This window comes from Salarias fasciatus, chromosome 13, assembly GCF_902148845.1.
Source record: "Salarias fasciatus chromosome 13, fSalaFa1.1, whole genome shotgun sequence".
Lineage (NCBI taxonomy): Eukaryota > Metazoa > Chordata > Actinopteri > Blenniiformes > Blenniidae > Salarias > Salarias fasciatus.
Window position 1 is genome coordinate 13,199,767 of NC_043757.1, and position 19,402 is coordinate 13,219,168.

The following is a 19,402-nucleotide window of genomic DNA, read 5'->3' on the forward strand; positions in this document are numbered from 1 at the left end:
TTTAGTGAAGAAATCCACTCATAGTATTTGCTCATTGCCAAATGATTCCAGTTGAGTGATCTCGGCCTCCTTCACAGCCTGATTGTGAGCTTGGAGCAAAGAACTTCCTCTCAAGGCTGACAGACACGCTGTACCTCTCAGACCAGGTGCTTGAATTTCAAAGTTCGTCCATTCTCTTGAGACTGACACGTCCTCATGATCCTCAGGGGATAAAAATAAACAACCCGCCTGTTGAATGACTGTTTAGAAGTGGGCCTACGGCAGACAAAAAAAAATAAGAGGGCAAACCGAACAGTCTCGACTACATCGCTGCTGCGCGGCAGCACGCGGCCTCCGGCGAGGAGGAGCCGTTCAGGTTCCCCTGTACAGGATACTCACCATTTCTCGGCTGTAGAGGAGTCTGGACGACACAGGGAGGGCGGCCGGCGGAGTGAGGGGCTTCACAGAAGAGCCACAGGTGGACTCTTGAAGGCGGAGCCGCCAGTTGAGGCCTTTTTCCATAGGAAGACCAGACCCACCCCCTCCCCCCCTCCACCGGCCCAGGTATGATGATGGCCTCAAGTGTTTACCTTTAGTTCCTCCACGTCGAAAAATACTGATTCAATTAATCAATACATATCAATGCACGTTTGATTGTTGCATTGTTTTTGTTTCATCTACTTTATTTACATATTGTTTCAGAAGGAAGTCCAGGCACAGCCTTACATGGAGGGAAAACACCTGGGGCCTTACCTATGAAGCTCGCTGCGCACAAAACGAGCCCCAAACTTTGCGCAGCGGCTCCTCTGCGCCAAAGCTGGTACCTATAAAAATCCTGCGCAGGAAAAAAAATGCGTGGGACTTTGTGGTCCCACAGATGGAGAAATTGCAGGGTTGCAGCAGCAAAAAATGGAGAAAGAAAAGTAGAAAAATACAAAGCCCAAACATCCAAGGAAAAGTTATATATAATTTGTATGCAAAATTAGTATAGATATAATTAAATAACAGAAATATACTGACTGACACAACTAAATATTAAATATAAATTGAATGCAAATTTAAGACAGATATAATTAAGTAATAGATATAAACTGACAAATATAAATTAAATATAATTTGCATAAAGATCTAAGACAGATATAATGAAATAAATAACAGATATAAAGATATACATTAGCAGATACAAAGATATTAAGATATATGTTTAAGATGGACAGATATGTATACTATAGTAATAACAGATATCAGTTAAATAAACACTTGAAACAGATACATATGTACAATATAATAACAGATATAAGTTAAATAAACGTGTGTTTGTCTCTGCACTTACAAATACCTGCTGTCACTTGTAATGACATAATAATTCTTCTCATGATACACACTTCAAATTATTCTCAATTAAATGGCAAATTGACGCTAAAAATGTTTGCTATTTTGCCATGGCCATATCTGATGTCCAAACCCCGAATCATCCCGGGTTCACAGCCTCAAGAGGCAAAACAATTTTGATAATGCATGAATGCACAATCATATTGTGCAACCAATTTCCACTACATTTTTATGTTAAGTTTTTTTTTTTAAGGTGAGTTATTTGCCTTCAGTATTAATCTATTTGTCTTAGTAAAGAGAGTGCATATGATTTCTGCATTTTGCATTGCCAGTGCAATATGAATAATAATCATGGTTACATTGTTTTCTTCAACATTTGCTTCTAACCTTCACTCACTGTTCAAATTAACCTTGGTGTTTGCTTTACCCAGTGGGAATCGGATGCATGGTGGCCAGTCATCACTGGGGTGGGTGGAATTTCTACATCTCTGTTAGCAGGTCAAATTGATTTCAGTCCAGTGATTCTTATGACATAGCTGGCACAAAATAGCAGTTTTAGAGTTATATAGCAGCTTTGCAAACTGGCAAGAAAACTTTATCAGTTTTCAGCTCTGACTTTTTGAACCAATCGATGGGCTATATGCACAGCTCCATTACTTCCTGAAGTTCAGACAGCACCTTTATTTCCTGTCTTTCGTGATAGTCCAGGTGTGTCTGACCAGTTACTGAGGTCAGACACACCTGGATTAATCAGTTCATCCCATCATGAAACACAGGAAATAAAAGTGATGTCTGAACTTCAGGAAGTAATGGAGCTGTGCATACAGCCATTAAGCCATGCTTTTTGTACAGTTCACAAAGAGTGGTCATATTGTTCACAGGAAGAGGAGTTATCACATTAATGTAGTGCTTTTGGTGATTTTCTATGGTTAATTTCTTCGAATCACTTAAAACTCAATCTATCAGTGAATGTCAGCTGCTATTGGGTCATTGGGTTTGTGGGTGTAATCTTAATACCTTAAAGGTGCTGTAGGCAGGATTCTGCTAGTCAATGCTAATTTTTCTGTGTTTTCTTTGGATTAAATGTCAGAGTATCCATTGATAATCCTTTAGGAGTGTAGCATAATTGCACTACCACGAGGGCGCAGCGTTTCCATCTGTCTCTGATCTGAGCTGAAAAGGAATCTCAACAGCTCCAGGTATCTTTGACCAATCAGAAGAGCCCCTGAGGCTCTATCCTGATTGGTCGAGGGGCGTTCGTCGTACGTTCTTGTGGGAGGGGCTTAACTTGCGTAAGGGCGTGATGTCAGAGAAAACAGGACAGGATTGGCTGTGCTGGGTTTCAAATCGCCATCTTAGATGGGTCAAACCTAAGCAAGATGGCGGAGATGCCGAATCCTGCCTACAGCACCTTTAATTCCACCGTGCTTCACCAGTGTGCAGAATATAATTGCAAGGTTTTATGCAACTAGAGGAAGTCCAAAGTACTTGTTTGGCATTGAATATAGAGAAGGGTGATGCGACAATTAGCACTCTGGCCTCATTGTATGACAGTTACAGGTTTCTGGGCTGGGCCTGTCTGTGTGGAGTTTGCATGTTCTCGACATTCATGCTACTGCTCTCTGTGGATACTCTGCTTTTCTCCTGTCATCCAAAAAACCTTGTGTTTCAGGATCACTCCTGAACTCTAGAGCCTATTGGTAAGCCTATTTGGTTTGATAATTTTATCCATCACTGGTAGGACTGCGATGGACCAGTGATCAATGCAGGATGTAATTTTGCCTTCCACCTTGTGTTGGCTTGGGCTTGTTTCAGTCTAAGAGTGGGTCTGGTGTGCAAAAAAAAATGTTTTAAAAGAGGGAGGGTCGGGTAATTGTACCCTGGAGTGTTGTTGGAGCTTGTTTTTCCAAGGTGATAAAAGATTACTATCTTTTCAGACTTGATTTTTTTCTACAGAAAACCAAAGCTTTTCATTTCAATCACTATTTTTATTTTAAGTACAGTTGCTTGTTTGTCCAGATGTGCAGTCAAACTCAAGCATACATAGAGAAAGCAAACTGTTTCACGACAAAAGTTATGGACCTTCATGTAAGGACAAGTGTTGGAATTTGAGGCATGTAGTCCATCCTTCCATCTTCTGTAACAGTAGTTCTCAATCTTTTTCTTGAGAGACCCAAAATGTACCGTTCTGAACTCAGTCCACCCCCTACCACACCATGTACAACAGAGACAGACACCCAGACAGCCACGCCGCCATCAAATACTAAAATCCTAATTTATAGTGTGGCTGAATCAGGCAGAGGCAGTTCAGAGGTGCATTTTAGATGTCTCAGGATAAGTATGGCACGGCCTGCCTACGAGAGAAAATGGCAGCCTGCAGTGGACTTTCCAAGCTGTAAAAAGGGAATCAGAACCCTGAACCACAGAGCAGGAAATGGCTGCTGCATAACTCTCTCTGTGGGTTGAGAGCTTCATGCTGCTACCAGCTACTGAGAGTTTGGCCTCAACCCAGTCTGTGATGTAACAGCAGCTCCAACAGAAACATGTGAGAAGTGCGCCATCTGTTGGTAACTGACCTGCACTGAATCGGTGCTGAGTGGCGTCTGCTCTGCTGCAGTGAAGGATTGTTCAAAATTAATACACTCACTGCTGAAGAAAAAATGGAAAAAACAAATAATTTCACCTTTCTAGTAGCAGGGTGAAGGTCTTTTGTACTCATAAAATCTGTATTTATTCAAGCAACAGAATAAAGAAAATACTGGAAGCCATTATCTAAGATGTAATTGGATTCCTCATTTCTGGCAGTTTTGGTCAGCTGTACATTCCTGATGTAAATCTCAAGTTTCACTGCTGTCCCAAAGAGCTGTTTGAGAGTGACATCTAGTGGCAATCCTGCGAACGAAATGTTTTCTTCAGGAAACCAGTTTGGCATCATTTCGCTTTGCTGAAATGGTACGTGAATCAAAAGTCAGATAAACTGTGGTCATCAAGGGGTAGTTATGGACGTGTGTTGGCATTCTTATGAAGCTTAGGGGAAAACATTTCTCACATGATCCCTCCACGAGCGGAAATGAAATTATTCAACACAAATTTATTTATTTATTTATTTATTTATTTTTCAAATCTTGACTTGATTCAAAGTGTTGAAGCTGGCATATCTGTGAACAGAAGTCATTGGGAGTCAGGGGCATTGCTGCAGCCTCGGAATAATACATTTTATAACCAAAGTTTTTTAAAAAAGAATCTTTTTAATGATCCTCAGTGATTTGAGCCTTTTCTTTAGATTTTCTTTTTATTTTCTGTCAACAGAGAACCGCTCTTCACTGTCTCACACTAGCCTGTCAACATCAGTGGTGAGAAATAGTTTGGACTCCAATCTGGAAGTATTTTCATTGTAATTTGAAGTCCCTGACCAAATTAGATTATAGTACTCACACTTTTTTTTCATTTAATGTTTATACTAAATGAAAATAAGAATATTACAGTAGTTTCTGCTGTCTTCACTTTGCATGCATAAACAAGAAACGTGTCCAATTCGTACTTAAAAAACAGATATCACACACTTCAATTTGTCTCTGAGGCCTCAGAGAATTTAATTTGCACATTGGATACGAAGACTGCATGCAGTAAATATCTAACTAAATCTATTGTTTTATGAGTTTAATTCAGATTTCCTTCATTTAAAATAATCAAGATTTCCCCCTCGAACCTCCCCGTCCTTTGATTAAATTGCCCACATTAAAAAATTTGCAAACGATGAAAAAAAAATCGATTGCGATGATTCCCCGGCACACCCCGGTGTTTGGCCAGCAGTGAGATCTCCTCTACAGCATCACCAGATCCAGCCACTGAGGACAGAATCACAAGCACATTTCACTCTTGTCAATAATTCATCCATCAATGTATTTGTTTCTCCATTCTGAAGAGCTCATACCTCTGAAAATCCCACTTTTATTTTGCCAGTGCCATCCTCGTCCAGAGACTTGAAGGTGTCTGTTGTAAATTACAGTACATTATAAGACCTCTGCATCAAGTCTGCATGACAGTAGATGTATTGCACATACACGAGGAACAAAAAGCACGATGGTGAGCACAAAAAACAGGAAAGAAAAATGTAATTAAAAAATACAGATTATTTAATAGAATGATTATTAACGCTACAATTTTCTTATTTCAGCTTTATTATTGGAGCGAGTCTGTCTTATGCTGTACAGAAAACAAGTGAGAGAATAAATTTGATCTCTGTGTTCAAGAAAAGGAGGACTATCATAAAGCTGTGTGCTCGGCTGTTGACTGCTTCACTTCCTGCCTTTTCATTCATATTGATAACCACTCGTGAAAAACGTTACTTTCATAATGGAAACCGAGAACTGTGAAGTGTCTCCAAACATTAATTTGGTGTCACAGAAAGACACACAAAATGCAGCTTATATGAGATTCCACATTTTGAAGTGAGCCTCAGTTTTGCCTGTCTGCTCTCTATTTGAAGAGGAAATAATCAATTTGGGCAAATTTTGCCTTTATTTGTTTCTTACATAGGCTGTGGGGCAGTGGTTAGTCTTCTTGCCTCACGGAGAGGATGTCATGGGTTCAAATCCTGTCTGTGTGGAGCTGAGTTTTGCTCCACATGCATGTGAGGTTAACTAGTGACTGTAAACTGTCCATCGGTGTGAGCGTGGTTGTCTGTCTCTCTGTGCTTTCCTTGTGATGGGATGTGTCCTGCCCGGCCCATAGTTAGCTGTGATTGGCTCCAGTGGCCTGCGACCCTGAACAGGATATAAGCGGCGTAGAAAACTCGATAGATGGATGATCTGTATGTGATTATGGCCTGACCTACTTCCCTTGATCGCTTCACCCTGCCATAAGGAGATGTTATACATATCAACTTTGTATGTAAGTGAAGGGATGTCCATCATCTTGTATTTGATCCTGCCGGCTCCCCTCCAGCTCCAGGCCCCGTCTGCTTAGTATCCACTTACACCCGTTCCAACTCCGCCCTCTTTACAACACAACGAATGTTTGCATAGACAGTAGACCAAAAACTCACCAAACAGCAACTCCAAGCGAGTCAGGCAGCACACAAAGTTGTCAAAGTCGATAGTGAGGTTTGGTTCACTGTAGCGAGCCACAATAATCTGATGTAGGGGGTTGTTTAGTGAGAAACCTGTTCAAAAAGAACAAACAGGTGCTCTGAATGAAAGAATACTAACATGTTTAGAAAAACAAACCAAAAAAAATCCCATACTGATTATGTTCACTAAATATGATTCAAGTTATTTACCAGCAGCCTCGACAGCCATCCTCATCTCAGAGGAGCTCATGCAGCCGCTTCTGTCAGCGTCTCTCTCTTTGTACAGCTCCTAATAGAGGGCCAAACAAGTTAAAACAAGACAATTACTGCCTGACAACTGATGCACTTTATTACACACAATATAATACAATGTTGATGCAGGCAAGCACAAAACGCACCAAAAACCTTTCAATCTTTGTCCACAGGATCTTAAATTCCACCACTCCCAGCTTGCCGCTTCCATCTTTCTTTGAAAAACAGTTAAAGAAAATTGCAGCCTGCAGAACACAGATGAATGTGTTCCGTCAAAACAATCCCAAGCTTGTCAGTTTCATGCACTTTAATAATGTGAACCTTGTTGCTGAACATTCATAGAAAGCTTATACCGGGCCTCATCTCAAAAGTAGCAATACTTGCCAACTGGCACGTCAGAATTTCAGTCTTTAATAGACGAAGTTTTGTTTGCGTGGTTGGTGAAAAACTAAATATAGAAATGTGGATGAACGTCAGCTTGATGTTTTGCAGGTAGTGAGTAGACAGCAGGCATCGAGATCCTAGAATCTTGATGAATTAATGGTATAAGAACTGCGATTAAACAAGTTAGAATACATTTTTCAGCTCATAAACTTTAAGTAATTTTTACCAAAACCAAAAAAACCATTCCGGTTCCGAGGAGACACAAAATTCTAACTTGAAGGATACGTCCAGCAGACTTATCATGTTGCGGCAGGTTGACAGACTGAACCCAGTGGTTTTGATGTCGTCACCTGCAGAAAGAGCAAAACATGAAGAATCTGCGGTTTCAGCTGTAACATTAATGCTTCCAGGTCAGTGAATCATTTCTCTTACGCCTCAGCACCACTCTGTTGAGGATTTTCTTCAGCTCAAATGCAGAAATCTCCACATCCTGTCAAGTACATCATGCAGACGCTGTCAGTTTCAACCACAATGTTTGGAAAATACAAGATAACCTATCTGCTGGTGAGGCCACTCACGTGTCCAGCGAGCTGCCCGAAGAGCCTCTGAAATCTGTCGCAGATGTCATCCTTATCAATATCGATCTAGAAGTGGAAAGAAAAATTACTTTTCTGTTATTTGTTCAAATGTTGATATTAATCTTGCACCACACATGGAATAGTTGGATTTACCTCCTCAACATGGCATTCAACAGGGTCATCGATCTCACTGAAAGCAGCAAGAGATCGCGGTCACAAATTGTTTCTCTTGTAATCACACCCACTGCTAAACACGGGGATTCGTGGTGAAACTGCACATGCTGCTGTGGGGAACGTACTGGAAGTCGGCCGGCTTCTCAGTGAACACCCTCACATAGAAGTCTCCGTTCTTGTTGGGCTCAAAGGTGGAGGGGACAATCAGATACTCTCCGGGCGGGAGGGAGAAGTGGTTCGACACTTCCCGCAGGTTGATGAAGGTCTCGGAGCGTGCTGCTGAACGGTTGCGCAGGAAGAAGTTCTGCTTCAGGTGCACCTGCTTTCTGCCTGAGAACTGTGGAAAAACGCACGCGCAGCCGTGTCATGTAAAAACACCCCGTGCTTTCCTGCAGACCTCCAGCTTTGTTTCATTATTTATTTAATTATCATTAAAGTAGGAAAAATAAGTGCGATTTGAAGAAGGTGTCTCCTCATGCAAAATATGGTCAAATGTCCAAAAAATATTTCCTCTAATTCTGTTTTTTTTTTAATTCCCTTTTTTGTTGTATTCAAAAATAAAATACATTGATTGGCTATGAATTAAACTGTGCAATCTTGGATGTATCAAATACCTTAAATTATGTTAACCTTTTCATTATAATGTTTCCATCTTGCAATTTGTGCTGGATTGAAATGTCTGACTGGCTGATTTTGGCCCTTCATCATCCCTGACATGAAACAATCATTTTATTCCTAATCCTAATAATTATACATTAACTGGTGTCTGAGTGGTACAGACTGGTGTTCTTATAAATCTGAAATATGTAATAATGAGAAACTCAATTTGAAAGACAGTAAGTAATGAACAACCAAAATGATACATTGGTTTCTATCATGTCTCCAATGTTTCTGAATGCAGTTGCAGTATTACAGTAGTATATTTCTAGAATAGCACTTTTTTTTTATCTACTCTGCCTCTCCTGTACATAATTTTGTCGATTTATGGCTTCAATGAAAAAGTTGTGATCAAAATATTTTAAAAAAGTATCTCCTCCCTCTGTGTATCAGATCTGCAGGTCATATTGTGATTATCAGAAGAATACCTAAAGCTATGCGTATTTCCTTTTACATACATTAATGAATTTCTACAGTTTAGGCCATCCCTCAATTTTTGAATGGAGTTGTTTCTTCATTAGTTCCTCCAACATGAAGTTTGAATATATTTAGTGATAACCGGGGTGTGAAAACAGTTCATCTTGAAAGGACTTTCAAAAAATTTCTTGAACTTTGAATACTTATTCAAACTGATGATTTCCAGAAGTATCTCTGTCTTACATACCTCCTCAGGAAGCTAGAAACAAAAAGAAAATACAAGAACAAATCAAATGTGAGAATGCAGTCAAAACATACTTGTGTGATGGTTCCTCATATTAACCATCATGAAGCAGCTCCTCACCTCATAGATGGCAAAGCCAATGGTGTCCATGTCCTCCCCCATCTTTCTCCTGCGGCGCTTGTTTTTTTGCATCACGCCCACGATGAAGGTGCAGCCGTCTTCGCCCTCGTCCGGGTCGTCGTCCATCTCAGACAGCTTCACAACGAACTGAGGATTCGTCCAGAAGGTCCCTGGGAGGGAGGATTGGTAAAGAAGCAGCTAAACGTCTGTGCTTGCTTCCAGCTCTCACTAAAGTTACTGCATTCCACTGTGTTCCTACTCGGGTAGTTTCTGCAGCCTCCTGCAGACACGCCCTTTCTCCAGGATTCCTCGAACTCTGTCTCTGCCCATTTTTTAATGTCAATTCCAGTGAGAGCATCTGGGGTGAGATGGCAGATCTCAAGGCGGGAGTATTCTCGCAGGAAGTCAGAAAAAGACATCCTGCGGGAAGTCAGATGGGGAAACAAATGAAATATAACCTGCATGTATTTGCATTTTTACTGTTTTACTGTTACTGATATACATTCTCTGTATTGCTATGCCTGTGGCATTTGTTACAAGTAATAAATATGCTTCCTGTGTTTATTAATTCAATTTACTATTGTGATAAAGACAAAAAAACAGTTTCAAGAAGCTTTACCAGAATTCCCCATCGTCACAACGGCTAAGCAGCCTTGATCGGTCATCATCGCTCACGTATCTCCATTCTTTGGACCTTGATGAAAGAAAGAGAGAAAGAATAACTTGTGAAAATGCTACATTTCCAACGTTTATTTTTTTCCATAGTGATTGGCACACATTGGAATCACAGTACCGGTCACATATCTCAAAATACTCCACAGCAGTACACATTTACTGAGTATACTGTACGTTCAGCACCATCTCTAAACAGGAATTACCAGCCTTTCTACCGGGTGTGTGCGACTCGTCGTTCCACCCATGGCAGAGACAAAAGCATCTAATAAGCTCGTCCAGCCGGAATCAAATTGGGTAGGTCTTTCAATTAGCTGGAATCTTTCAATGATCACCAGGAAAACACTGTCAAAAGCTGTATTTGGTGACCGCAGATCATATTGATGGACCAACCAACCAACGGCAGCCTGAAAGGATGAAAACAAATTTTGCTAGCTCACTGCAGTTTTACTTGTTAGAGTGTTTTATGCTAAGAATATTTTATGTTAAATATAAGTCTTCCACCTGATTCCATCCTCGACACAACTTGACTTTGAAATGTTGAGTAGATGCCAGTCATGATTGGTTAATGTTTTTTCCCAGTCCTGCCGTTAATGCTCACTTGTCACTCCAGTCACCATTCCACTCCACTTGGCCCCACGGGTTTCTGATCCTGATCAGCCTCTCCAAGGCTCCCATGTACTCCACCTGACACAGAAAAATATATTCATTGCTTTTGATTTTATATTTCCCCAGTTGCTTCTCACTCATCTATTGATATGATTGTGTGTACATGCAGTCATCCAAAGGTTCATCTTTACCAGCTCCGCTGCCGTCACCGAGTAGGCATGGCCCTTGACCAGCTTGCTATATGTGACCGCTTCTGAGTCGGCTGCGCTGGTGATCTTAGAGGGGGAATAAAACTTTAGCAACACTCACACAAAACACCAACACACACTGATCAGTGAAATGAGAGGCTAAAACCTACGTCGATGGAGCATCCCAGAAGAGAGCCTCTTTCCAAAGCCTTCTGGATGATTTTGAAGAGATGAGGATGGGGTTTGCTCAGTTCATGTCTTTCAGCAATCCCTCCAGTAAAGTCCTCAAATCCCTCAACAGTGCTACCGCCAGAGAGAGCCTCATAGCATCCATTTAACCTGAAAAAAAAAAAAATCAAAGAAGAATTAGATGAAAAACAGATACCAACACATGGCAAAAGGTAACCAGATGTTTCAGTCTTCCTTACTTGGCGTAGGCTTTCTCCAGCAAGGCACTCCAAAACTCCGAGCCCTCCTCTGAGTGGACAAACAGCAGCTTTCCATCTCTTATGGGCAAACGATCATCTACCACCACATCCACCCACTCTCCAAACTGCCAGAACTGGAAAACACAGAGGAAACGGCCAGATGAAAACTCTAACCTGTTTGTGCTGCAGCTCAGAATTAGTAAAACAAACACAAACAGGCGTCCAGATGAAGACGTATAGCAGCTTGCTGTACCTCAAAGTGAAAGATGCCGGCATAGTTCTCCTCAAAGCTTTGGTCTTGGGGAACAACGCGATACAAAACCTGTTTGTTCAGAGTCAGAGAGGCGATAGCTGCCAGGAGCCAGCAGTCACCTGTTCACAAGTGCAAGGATGACAGACATATTTGTGTAAAACCTCAAGTAACAGCCAGAAATTGTCAGGTTGCTGCTAAATGTGTCATTGTGATACATGCTAAAAACACAAGCATGATATGCAGTTTGCACACAAAGTTGGATTTATGTGCTGCTGAAAAACCAGTCCAGTCTCACCCACACGTGTGAAGACTGTGCTAGACAGGGCGTAGACAGAGGAGGCTAAAGCAGCCATGAGACAGTTTGGCCGGAGTGTCAGCTGATGTCTGATCAATGCTGTTTGTGAGGAGACGTTCTTCGGTTTAAAAAATACAAAGGAAATACAGTTTGGAGAAATTCAACTGAGCAAGATGCTACTGAAAGCAAGGCAGAGAACTTGGCATGCATGAAGTCACTTCAGTGTTAAAATTACAGGTAGAGAGTCCAAGAAAACATGACAAATAGCTGTAGTTCATACCTGAATCATATGGGTTGTAAAGTTCTGTGAATGTTTTTTTTTTTTTGTCTGAGCAAAATGATTTTTGCAAATTTAGCTCAGTGTGTATATGTATACTACAGTGTGTGTGTGTGTGTGTGTGTGTGTGTGTGTGTGTGTGTGTGTGTGTGTGTGTGTGTGTGTGTGTGTTCTTGTATTTCTATCCTTGTCGGGGCCAAATGTCCCCACAAGGATAGCAAAACGTGGAACGACGTGCCTTGTGGGGACCTTTTTCCGGTCCTAAGTAGGAGAAACAGTGTTGTCTTGACCATGTTGTTGTTACTGAAAAAAGTAAAAGTGCAAAAACATTTCTTTAGGGTTAGGCTTTGTTGTGGTGTGGGTTAGGGTTAGGGTAAGGGTCAGGGTTAGGGGCTAGACATGAATGGGAGTCAATGGACAGTCCCCACAAGGATAGAAATACAAGACTGTGTGTGTGTGTGTGTGTGTGTGTGTGTGTGTGTGTGTGTGCTTGTCTCACCAAGTGCCCCCTGGCAAATATCCGTCCTGGAAGCATTTTTTGCTATAAATTGTGGATTACGGCACAATTCCTAAAAAAGAAAAAAAAAAAATCCATAAATTTAAAAATTTAATTCAAGTTGCGTTGGCTCCTTAGATGCAAACAGTCGCTTGAAGGCTGATGTGTGTTACTGTGAGTCAGTAGGAATTAACTGGTTGTGTGAGTTGTTTGTTGTTTCTTGTTTGCAGTGTTTCGTTACTCTACTACTCTGCTATGTCCATGCACATTTCCTGTACATGAATGTTTAGATTTTGTTTAATGTTGAATATAAACATAAAATGTTGCATGAACTGCAACTGTAGTTTTAACATAGTAAACAAAAACACATTAGTCGAAAACGTCTGATCTGATGATGCAGCTTCAAGCACTGAACAACATTTGTTATTTATTGTAACGTGTGTAAGACAGAAGTACAAACGTGGCGAGCCGTAACTCGAACTACACTTCTTGCATGTCTCATCATACAGACTTCTACTGTCAGCTCAGGACTCCGTACCCACCGTGGGTCTTTGCCAGGTGACGCCCCGAACTTTGAAGGAGTTTGGTCCAAGTTCATTGAAGCCCAGGGATGACGGCAGAGGCTCAAAGGACTCGTCCTCAAACAGTCTTCCTCTGTCAAGACAGTCTCTCCTCAGTGCCTCGTAGTCTTGGTTGAGGTATTTTATAGCATGCGAGTTAGATCCGATCCCACACGCTTTGTCTCGGTTGTGCTGAAGCCTGTCGACTATCCCCGGCATTTTGGAGGACGGAAAACGTTCTCTCTGCGGCTGCCGGTGAGACTGTGCTTGTAGTTTGAGAAGCTGTGTGTCATATGAGGAGAGCAACTGTTTCCACACCCCTTTTTGTTCCCAAAAGCCGCTTCTGTTTGATCCAGCTGAGAACTAACGTCGCTCAAATTCCTTACCGGTACTTAACTAAAACAAAAACATCTTCCTCATTCATCGAAGTCAATATTTCTCTGTATCTCTGTCCTGCTGCAAAAGGCCTGATACTGACCCATGTGGCCTGGAAACGGGAGAAATAAACTATTTGGAGCAATGTTTGCTCAAGATCACAGCAGAGGAACCCTGGACTGCTTCAATCATTTGATTTGTGAGCTTACAAAAATAAGAGACCAAAATCAAAATTTTCAGTTCTTTTATTGTGTCCAATCATGACCATCTCATTTTACAAAAGCTGACAAGTAAACATTGGAAAATATGTTATTCCCATGTGTCTGTAAGGCATTTTCAGCAATTCTGAAAGTGAACTCCCTCTTCCTGATGAAGTCAGGAAATGCTCTTTGTTGGTGTCTTCTTCAGCTCTAGTGGATCGCCAGGCACAGCCACTGCAGGAAGACATGGAATTATAGCATACGACTGAGAGTTTTAATGTGAAATGCAAGCAAATCTGTTTCATACACACCTGCTGCAAATCCAGCTCGATCTTCCCTGAGTCGCCTCTTTCCAGCACCTTAAACATTCCTGATGAGAGAGAGACAGACATGGAGCCAAAATGAGAAGCGTAAGCTTCCCTTTATTGTTCCTGCATGAAAGCTACTCTGAAATATGTTGAAGAGATGTTTTCATGTTTGCTGAAACCTACTGAAGAGCATTTCCAGTTTGATGAGACAGGCTACAAAGCTGTCAAAGTCGATGGCATACTGAGCATCGGCGTACCGACTGACGATGGCCTGCAGTACGGTACTGTTGACCTGGAAACCTGTTGGGAAAAAACACCTGCTCTTATCATCCTCTTTTTTTTTTTAACACTTTTTGGGTGCTTTCTTAGACGTGGTATTGTTATAGCCATCCATCCACTCATTTTCTGTCACTTTATCCATCTAAGCATCAAGGGAAATACAGTGTCAGGCAGCAGGGAGGTACCGGGAGGGTTTTTGTTGCGCAGCCGCGCCCATACTTGTTGTGTTTTGTTTTTGTGTTGAAAGATAGCTGAATGAATTATGTGCGGGGCGTGACTCAAGGAACTGGATTATCGAGTCTGCTAGTAACTGCCTTCAGATGGCAGACACATGAACAACATAGAAGCACAACACACATGCCAAGATACACCTACGCACACATAGAGTACATGTATGGGCGCAGGTGTGTGTGCACACACACATGCACCAAGTCTGCTATGTTCCTATGTCTAAATATATTTCCAAGATTTCTGTTGAATGAGACCTGATCTTTTGGTTACCTGCTTGACTGGCAGCCCCTCTCATCTCGTGGGTGCTCATAGTGCCAGAGTTGTCAGAATCGTGGTTCTTGAAGATTTTCTGGAGAACATTACACACACACACGTGTTGCGTGAACAGAAATGCTCAGGTCGCGCTTTATGACTGACATTGATTTAAAACCACAAGAATCACTTCTTACCAGGTACCTCTGAATCTTGTTCCATAACAAATGAAATTCCATCAGTCCCAACTTGGCACTTTCATCTTTCTGAGGATCGTCAAGGTTTACAACGCAAAATCTACCCGTATAAACTGTAACGATAATGCAACATGTAAAAACAAAACAAGCGGTCTTGTTGTATTTCAAACAGGATACATCCAGTAGGCTGATAATCAGACGACCCGTTTCGAGGCTGAATCCATCTGTCTTAAGGTCAGAGCCTGTAGAAACATGACACAGTTAACCCAAACTCTCATGTCAAATGTATCTGAGCAGTTCATGTGTGAATGTCAAGCCTTTGGTGGACTTACGGTGAGAGACGATGTTGTTCAAAATTTTAACCAGTTCAAAGACTGATACCTCCATGTCCTGTGGGGAATGTGGTTGATGTTACCCAAACTGTAATTGTTATTTTTTTTTTATTATTTTCAGACATGACATGCTCCTCAACATACGTACATCACCAGCAATCTGCTTGAAGATTTTCTTGAAATAAGGATCCACGTCACTCTCAGACACCTCCGGCTGTGAGAAAAGACAAACCCTGTGAAGCTAATGCTGAAGACGACACACAGATTTTGTGAAATTCTAATCTCAAGTGTCATATATTGAGAAATCATCATTGGAAGAATCACATTCTCATATACTCAGAGACCCAGAGAGGGAATAACATGACATGTTTTAAGGAGGGACAAATTCTTTTACAATCAACATATTATGGGAAGTTCTTACCTCCTCTATTTTAGCATCAATATCCTCTTCCAATGGGCTTAAAAAAAGAGGAAGGAAAAAAATGAAAAGTGACTTTGCACTGTAACCACTAGATGGCTCTGAAAACTCTGCAGCCAGTGCAGGTTAGGTTATCTCATCACCTGGTTGCAGCCTTTTTCTCTGAGAACACCCTGAGGATGAAAGAGGCGTTCTTGTGAGGGTCGAAGGTGGAGGGAATGATCACATATTCTCCTGGAGGGAGCTTGAAGCGGTCGCACACTTCACGGGTGTTGATGAAGCTGTGGCTCATGGCCACGTGTCTCTGCCTCAGCAGGACGTCTGGACCCAGGTGAACATTGCTGCGGCCTTTGTACTGAAGTTTAACAACCAGACAATGTTTGATTATTGAAATATCACTTCAGTACCATATTTAAACTTTCAAAAAAATACTGATTTGAAAAATATAGATACAAACCTCATCTGGGACCTGTTAAAAGGAAAAAAAGAAAACTGATGAATAATTTTCAGTCAGAGATATCATATGATAATTCATTGAAATTTAAGATACCTCATAAATGGCAAAGCCAATGGTCTCAAGGTTTCGAGACAACTTTTTCTGCTGCCGTCCACCCTTTTGCATCAGCCCCACCAGAAAGGTGCATCCGTCCTCTCCATCCACGGGATCATCGTCCACGACGTCCAGACGCACCACAAACTGAGGGTTTGATGAGAACGTGGCTGAAACACACACAAAAACAGCATTGGATTTTACACAGAGGGAGACAGCAGGACTCTTGGCTAGACTTAAAGGACTGGTGGTTTCTTTCTGACCCGGGTGATTGCGGCAGCCGCCTGCAGTGGCGCCGACCCTCCACATCCCCTCAAACTGATAGTGGTTCCAGTGATGCACGTCGTCACTCGTCAACACGTCCGGGGTCAAGTTACAGATCTCCAGCCTGGAGAAGTGCCTGATGAAGTCTAAATATGACATCCTGTGGAGAAGAGCACGTTTATCCGTGGAGCGCTGGGGCCAAGCCCAGCTGACATTGGACAAAAGCAAAGATAAAAGACTGTAGATTCACCAGAACTCTCCATCCTCAGCAACGTGATTCAGCTTTAGCTTCTCTTCTTCACTGATGTGTTTCCATTCACTGGATCTAGTTGTGAAAAGCAGTCAGGTAAAGTTTGAACTACTGGAAAAACATCCTAAAACCATTATTATTTACCCATCACTCCAAGGTCCAGTCCATTCCACCTCTCCCCATGGGTTCCTGATGCGGACCAATTGAACTTGTTTGCCGAGAAAATCAACCTGAAAGGGAAAACTGTAACTTCAGCGTGGTTGAGTTCCTCCTGCTTCCTTCAGATGAACACAGCAGATGATGTGATCTTCATGTCAGATTCAAAACAACCCAATTTCAAATAAGAAGGTTGTTTCTTCAGCTTCCAAGCCCCCAAGTTACTTACCTCTTCTGCACCAGTAACTGAGTATGCATGTCCTTTTATAAGCTTTTGGGCTGTAACTGCTTCTGTCTCATAGGCATTGGTGATCTGAAAGCACCAAGATGAACATTTCAGTCAGCTGCATTGCTTCAATATCATTATCAGTGGGTGTGTTTGCAATTTTTTTTTTTGCAAATCAGTATGGAAATAAGACTTACATCAATAGAGCAACCCAGGAGTGAGCCCAGGCTCAGCGCCCTCCGAATGAGCTGAAAGAGGTTTGAAGGTGCCTTTTGTAAAGTGTATATCTCTGCAATTCCACCGGTGAAATCCTCAAAACCCTCAATGGAGTTCCCTCCAGAAAGAGCCTCATAGGATCCATGCAACCTGTTGCACACAAAGAGATGTGAAAGGAGCATTTGGCTGTTTTGCACATCTAGCTGTGATCACAAAACAGAGGTTTTAGTTTAGTGTAGTTACTTTGCATAGGCTTTCTCCAGCAGAGCGCTCCAGAACTCTGAGCCCTCTGCTGAGTGAACAAACAGCAGCTTTCCGTCTCTGGTGGGTAAGCGGTCATCAATCACCACATCCACCCACTCGCCAAACTGCCAGAACTGCAAAGAAGATTATTAAATTCAGTTTGTCATTCGGCAAAACTCCACAACATCATGCTGAAGGCTATAATGATCTGCTGTGGCGGAAAAAAAAAAAAAAAAGACAGTCAAATGCTGTTTAGGAAGTCAGAGTAAGTGGTCAGATGGTATACGTCTTTGCCTGACCTGAAAGTGAAATATTCCAGCATAGTTTTTCATAAAACTCTGATCAGGGGGCACCACACGAGTCAGGATCCGCTGATCTAGAGTCAGAGAAGCTATGGCAGCCAGAAGCCAGCAGTCACCTGTGTGAAAAACGGAGATCGATGAGCTACATTATTAAAAGTACACACATAGAAATGAAAGAATGAAAAAAAAATGTTCCAACTAAAACACTTGATGAACTTCTTCAGTTAGAGGGAAAAAAATGGAGGTTGAAATGTATTCAAAGTATGAGGGAAAACAGACAAAACTAATAAAGAATAAAAAACCAAGTGGGTTTAAATATGGAAATGTCAAAACTCAAAAACAGCAGTGAAGTACCTGGTAGAATAGGACAAAGCATTCTGTTACTTCCCACCATGGGGCAGTAAATGTACACACATTGGGCAACAAGTGACATTCACCACACAGCAGCAGGATGTGCCAACAAACCTAATCTTTGTGCAATCTTAATGGGACAACGACTGGCATGTTTATTCTCCAAATGTTTATCATGTCTTTTCAAACCCAAATCCCACTCTTCTGTTCCATCCACCCTCTTTCCCAACACTTACCAAGAGCTCCTTGACATATGTCTGTCCTCGTGGCTCCGTCATCGATGAACTTTGGGTTGGAACACATCTCCTGCACCAAACACAAATTGTTGAAGACTTATGAATCATGTGCTGACTGCACTCCACATGCTTTGCTAAAATCTAATGTGTTGAATGAAATGAATCACATATTGGTCAGAATGCTTTGCTCTTTCAGTGAATTCTTACCGTCGGCCTTTTCCAGACGATCCCCCTGGTGTTTGATGAGTACGGGCCCAGCTCATTGAAGCCCAGGGACTTGCACTCTGCTGGAAAACGCTGGTCCTCAAAAAGGCGTTGGCTCTGCAGACACTGCTGCCTCAGAGCCTCATAATCCTGGTTGGAGAACTTGACTGCTTGCTGTTTGGTCCCAACGCCCTGCTCCCTCTCCTTCTGGTGAGCCAGTCGACCTGCCGTGGATGCCATCCTCACCTCTCAGAGCAGATGTAATATATGTTGTCTGGAATGGATTTCCCTCTGGCACTCGATGAGCACAATCCGAGCATGTCTTTGTCTCAGTCCTCTTTATAGCCACTCTCAGTGGTGGGAGAATGGGATCGAATCACAGAGGGGGCGGATCCTCCGCTGGGCAGGTGAGACGAACAGAGCAGACAGAAGCAAACCTTAAGCAAATCTATACTGCCAGGGCTGTGACCACGACTGAAAAACAAACAGTGGCACACCTGCATGCAACACGAACCACTGCTCATATTGCATTATTTAGATGTATGTATTGTTGAAGTGAACAATGTTCTGAATTTTTCACTCCTTGTTTTGAGTATTTCTTTTTTAATTTACATTTGCAATGTTTATCCTTCAACAGTAATGTTTACAAGTGCCAAAGCTGTACATTGATTAATGAACAGTAAATTGAAAACATGTTGTTGAATTCCAGAGACACTAAAAAGGATTACCTGAAGTAAGTACAGCTGAGGGTTGAGAAATTAAGGCTTAAATGTATGCAATGACTCAATCTTTAGCATGACACTGCAGTACTAAGCCTGCATACATT

At 41.9% G+C, this 19,402-nt stretch overlaps 2 protein-coding genes across 2 annotated transcripts; both read right to left on the minus strand.

Moving 5' to 3' along the window:
* Positions 1–4,423: 4,423 nt before the first annotated feature.
* On the minus strand, positions 4,424–13,495 carry LOC115399074 (calpain-2 catalytic subunit-like). The gene is made up of 21 exons (XM_030106257.1): positions 12,969–13,495; positions 12,430–12,499; positions 11,359–11,477; positions 11,106–11,239; positions 10,848–11,016; positions 10,681–10,764; positions 10,482–10,567; positions 9,828–9,902; positions 9,468–9,628; positions 9,209–9,378; positions 9,092–9,103; positions 7,896–8,107; positions 7,750–7,786; positions 7,597–7,662; positions 7,451–7,508; positions 7,304–7,368; positions 6,781–6,849; positions 6,593–6,671; positions 6,359–6,475; positions 5,246–5,304; positions 4,424–5,159 (listed from the first exon to the last, which is right to left on the minus strand). The coding sequence occupies exons 1-21, from the start codon at positions 13,203–13,205 to the stop codon at positions 5,136–5,138; spliced, it is 2,103 nt and encodes a 700-aa protein (XP_029962117.1). The 5' UTR covers positions 13,206–13,495; the 3' UTR covers positions 4,424–5,135.
* A 109-nt stretch (positions 13,496–13,604) lies between these two features.
* Positions 13,605–18,871, minus strand: LOC115399075 (calpain-2 catalytic subunit-like). Its single transcript, XM_030106258.1, has 21 exons — positions 18,580–18,871; positions 18,373–18,442; positions 17,783–17,901; positions 17,484–17,617; positions 17,222–17,390; positions 17,028–17,111; positions 16,787–16,872; positions 16,643–16,717; positions 16,392–16,552; positions 16,129–16,298; positions 16,036–16,047; positions 15,722–15,933; positions 15,582–15,618; positions 15,309–15,374; positions 15,161–15,218; positions 15,006–15,070; positions 14,829–14,897; positions 14,650–14,728; positions 14,053–14,169; positions 13,873–13,931; positions 13,605–13,795 (listed from the first exon to the last, which is right to left on the minus strand). Exons 1-21 carry the CDS (start codon positions 18,814–18,816, stop codon positions 13,772–13,774), a joined length of 2,103 nt encoding a protein of 700 aa, XP_029962118.1. The 5' UTR covers positions 18,817–18,871; the 3' UTR covers positions 13,605–13,771.
* Between the last annotated feature and the right edge of the window lie 531 nt (positions 18,872–19,402).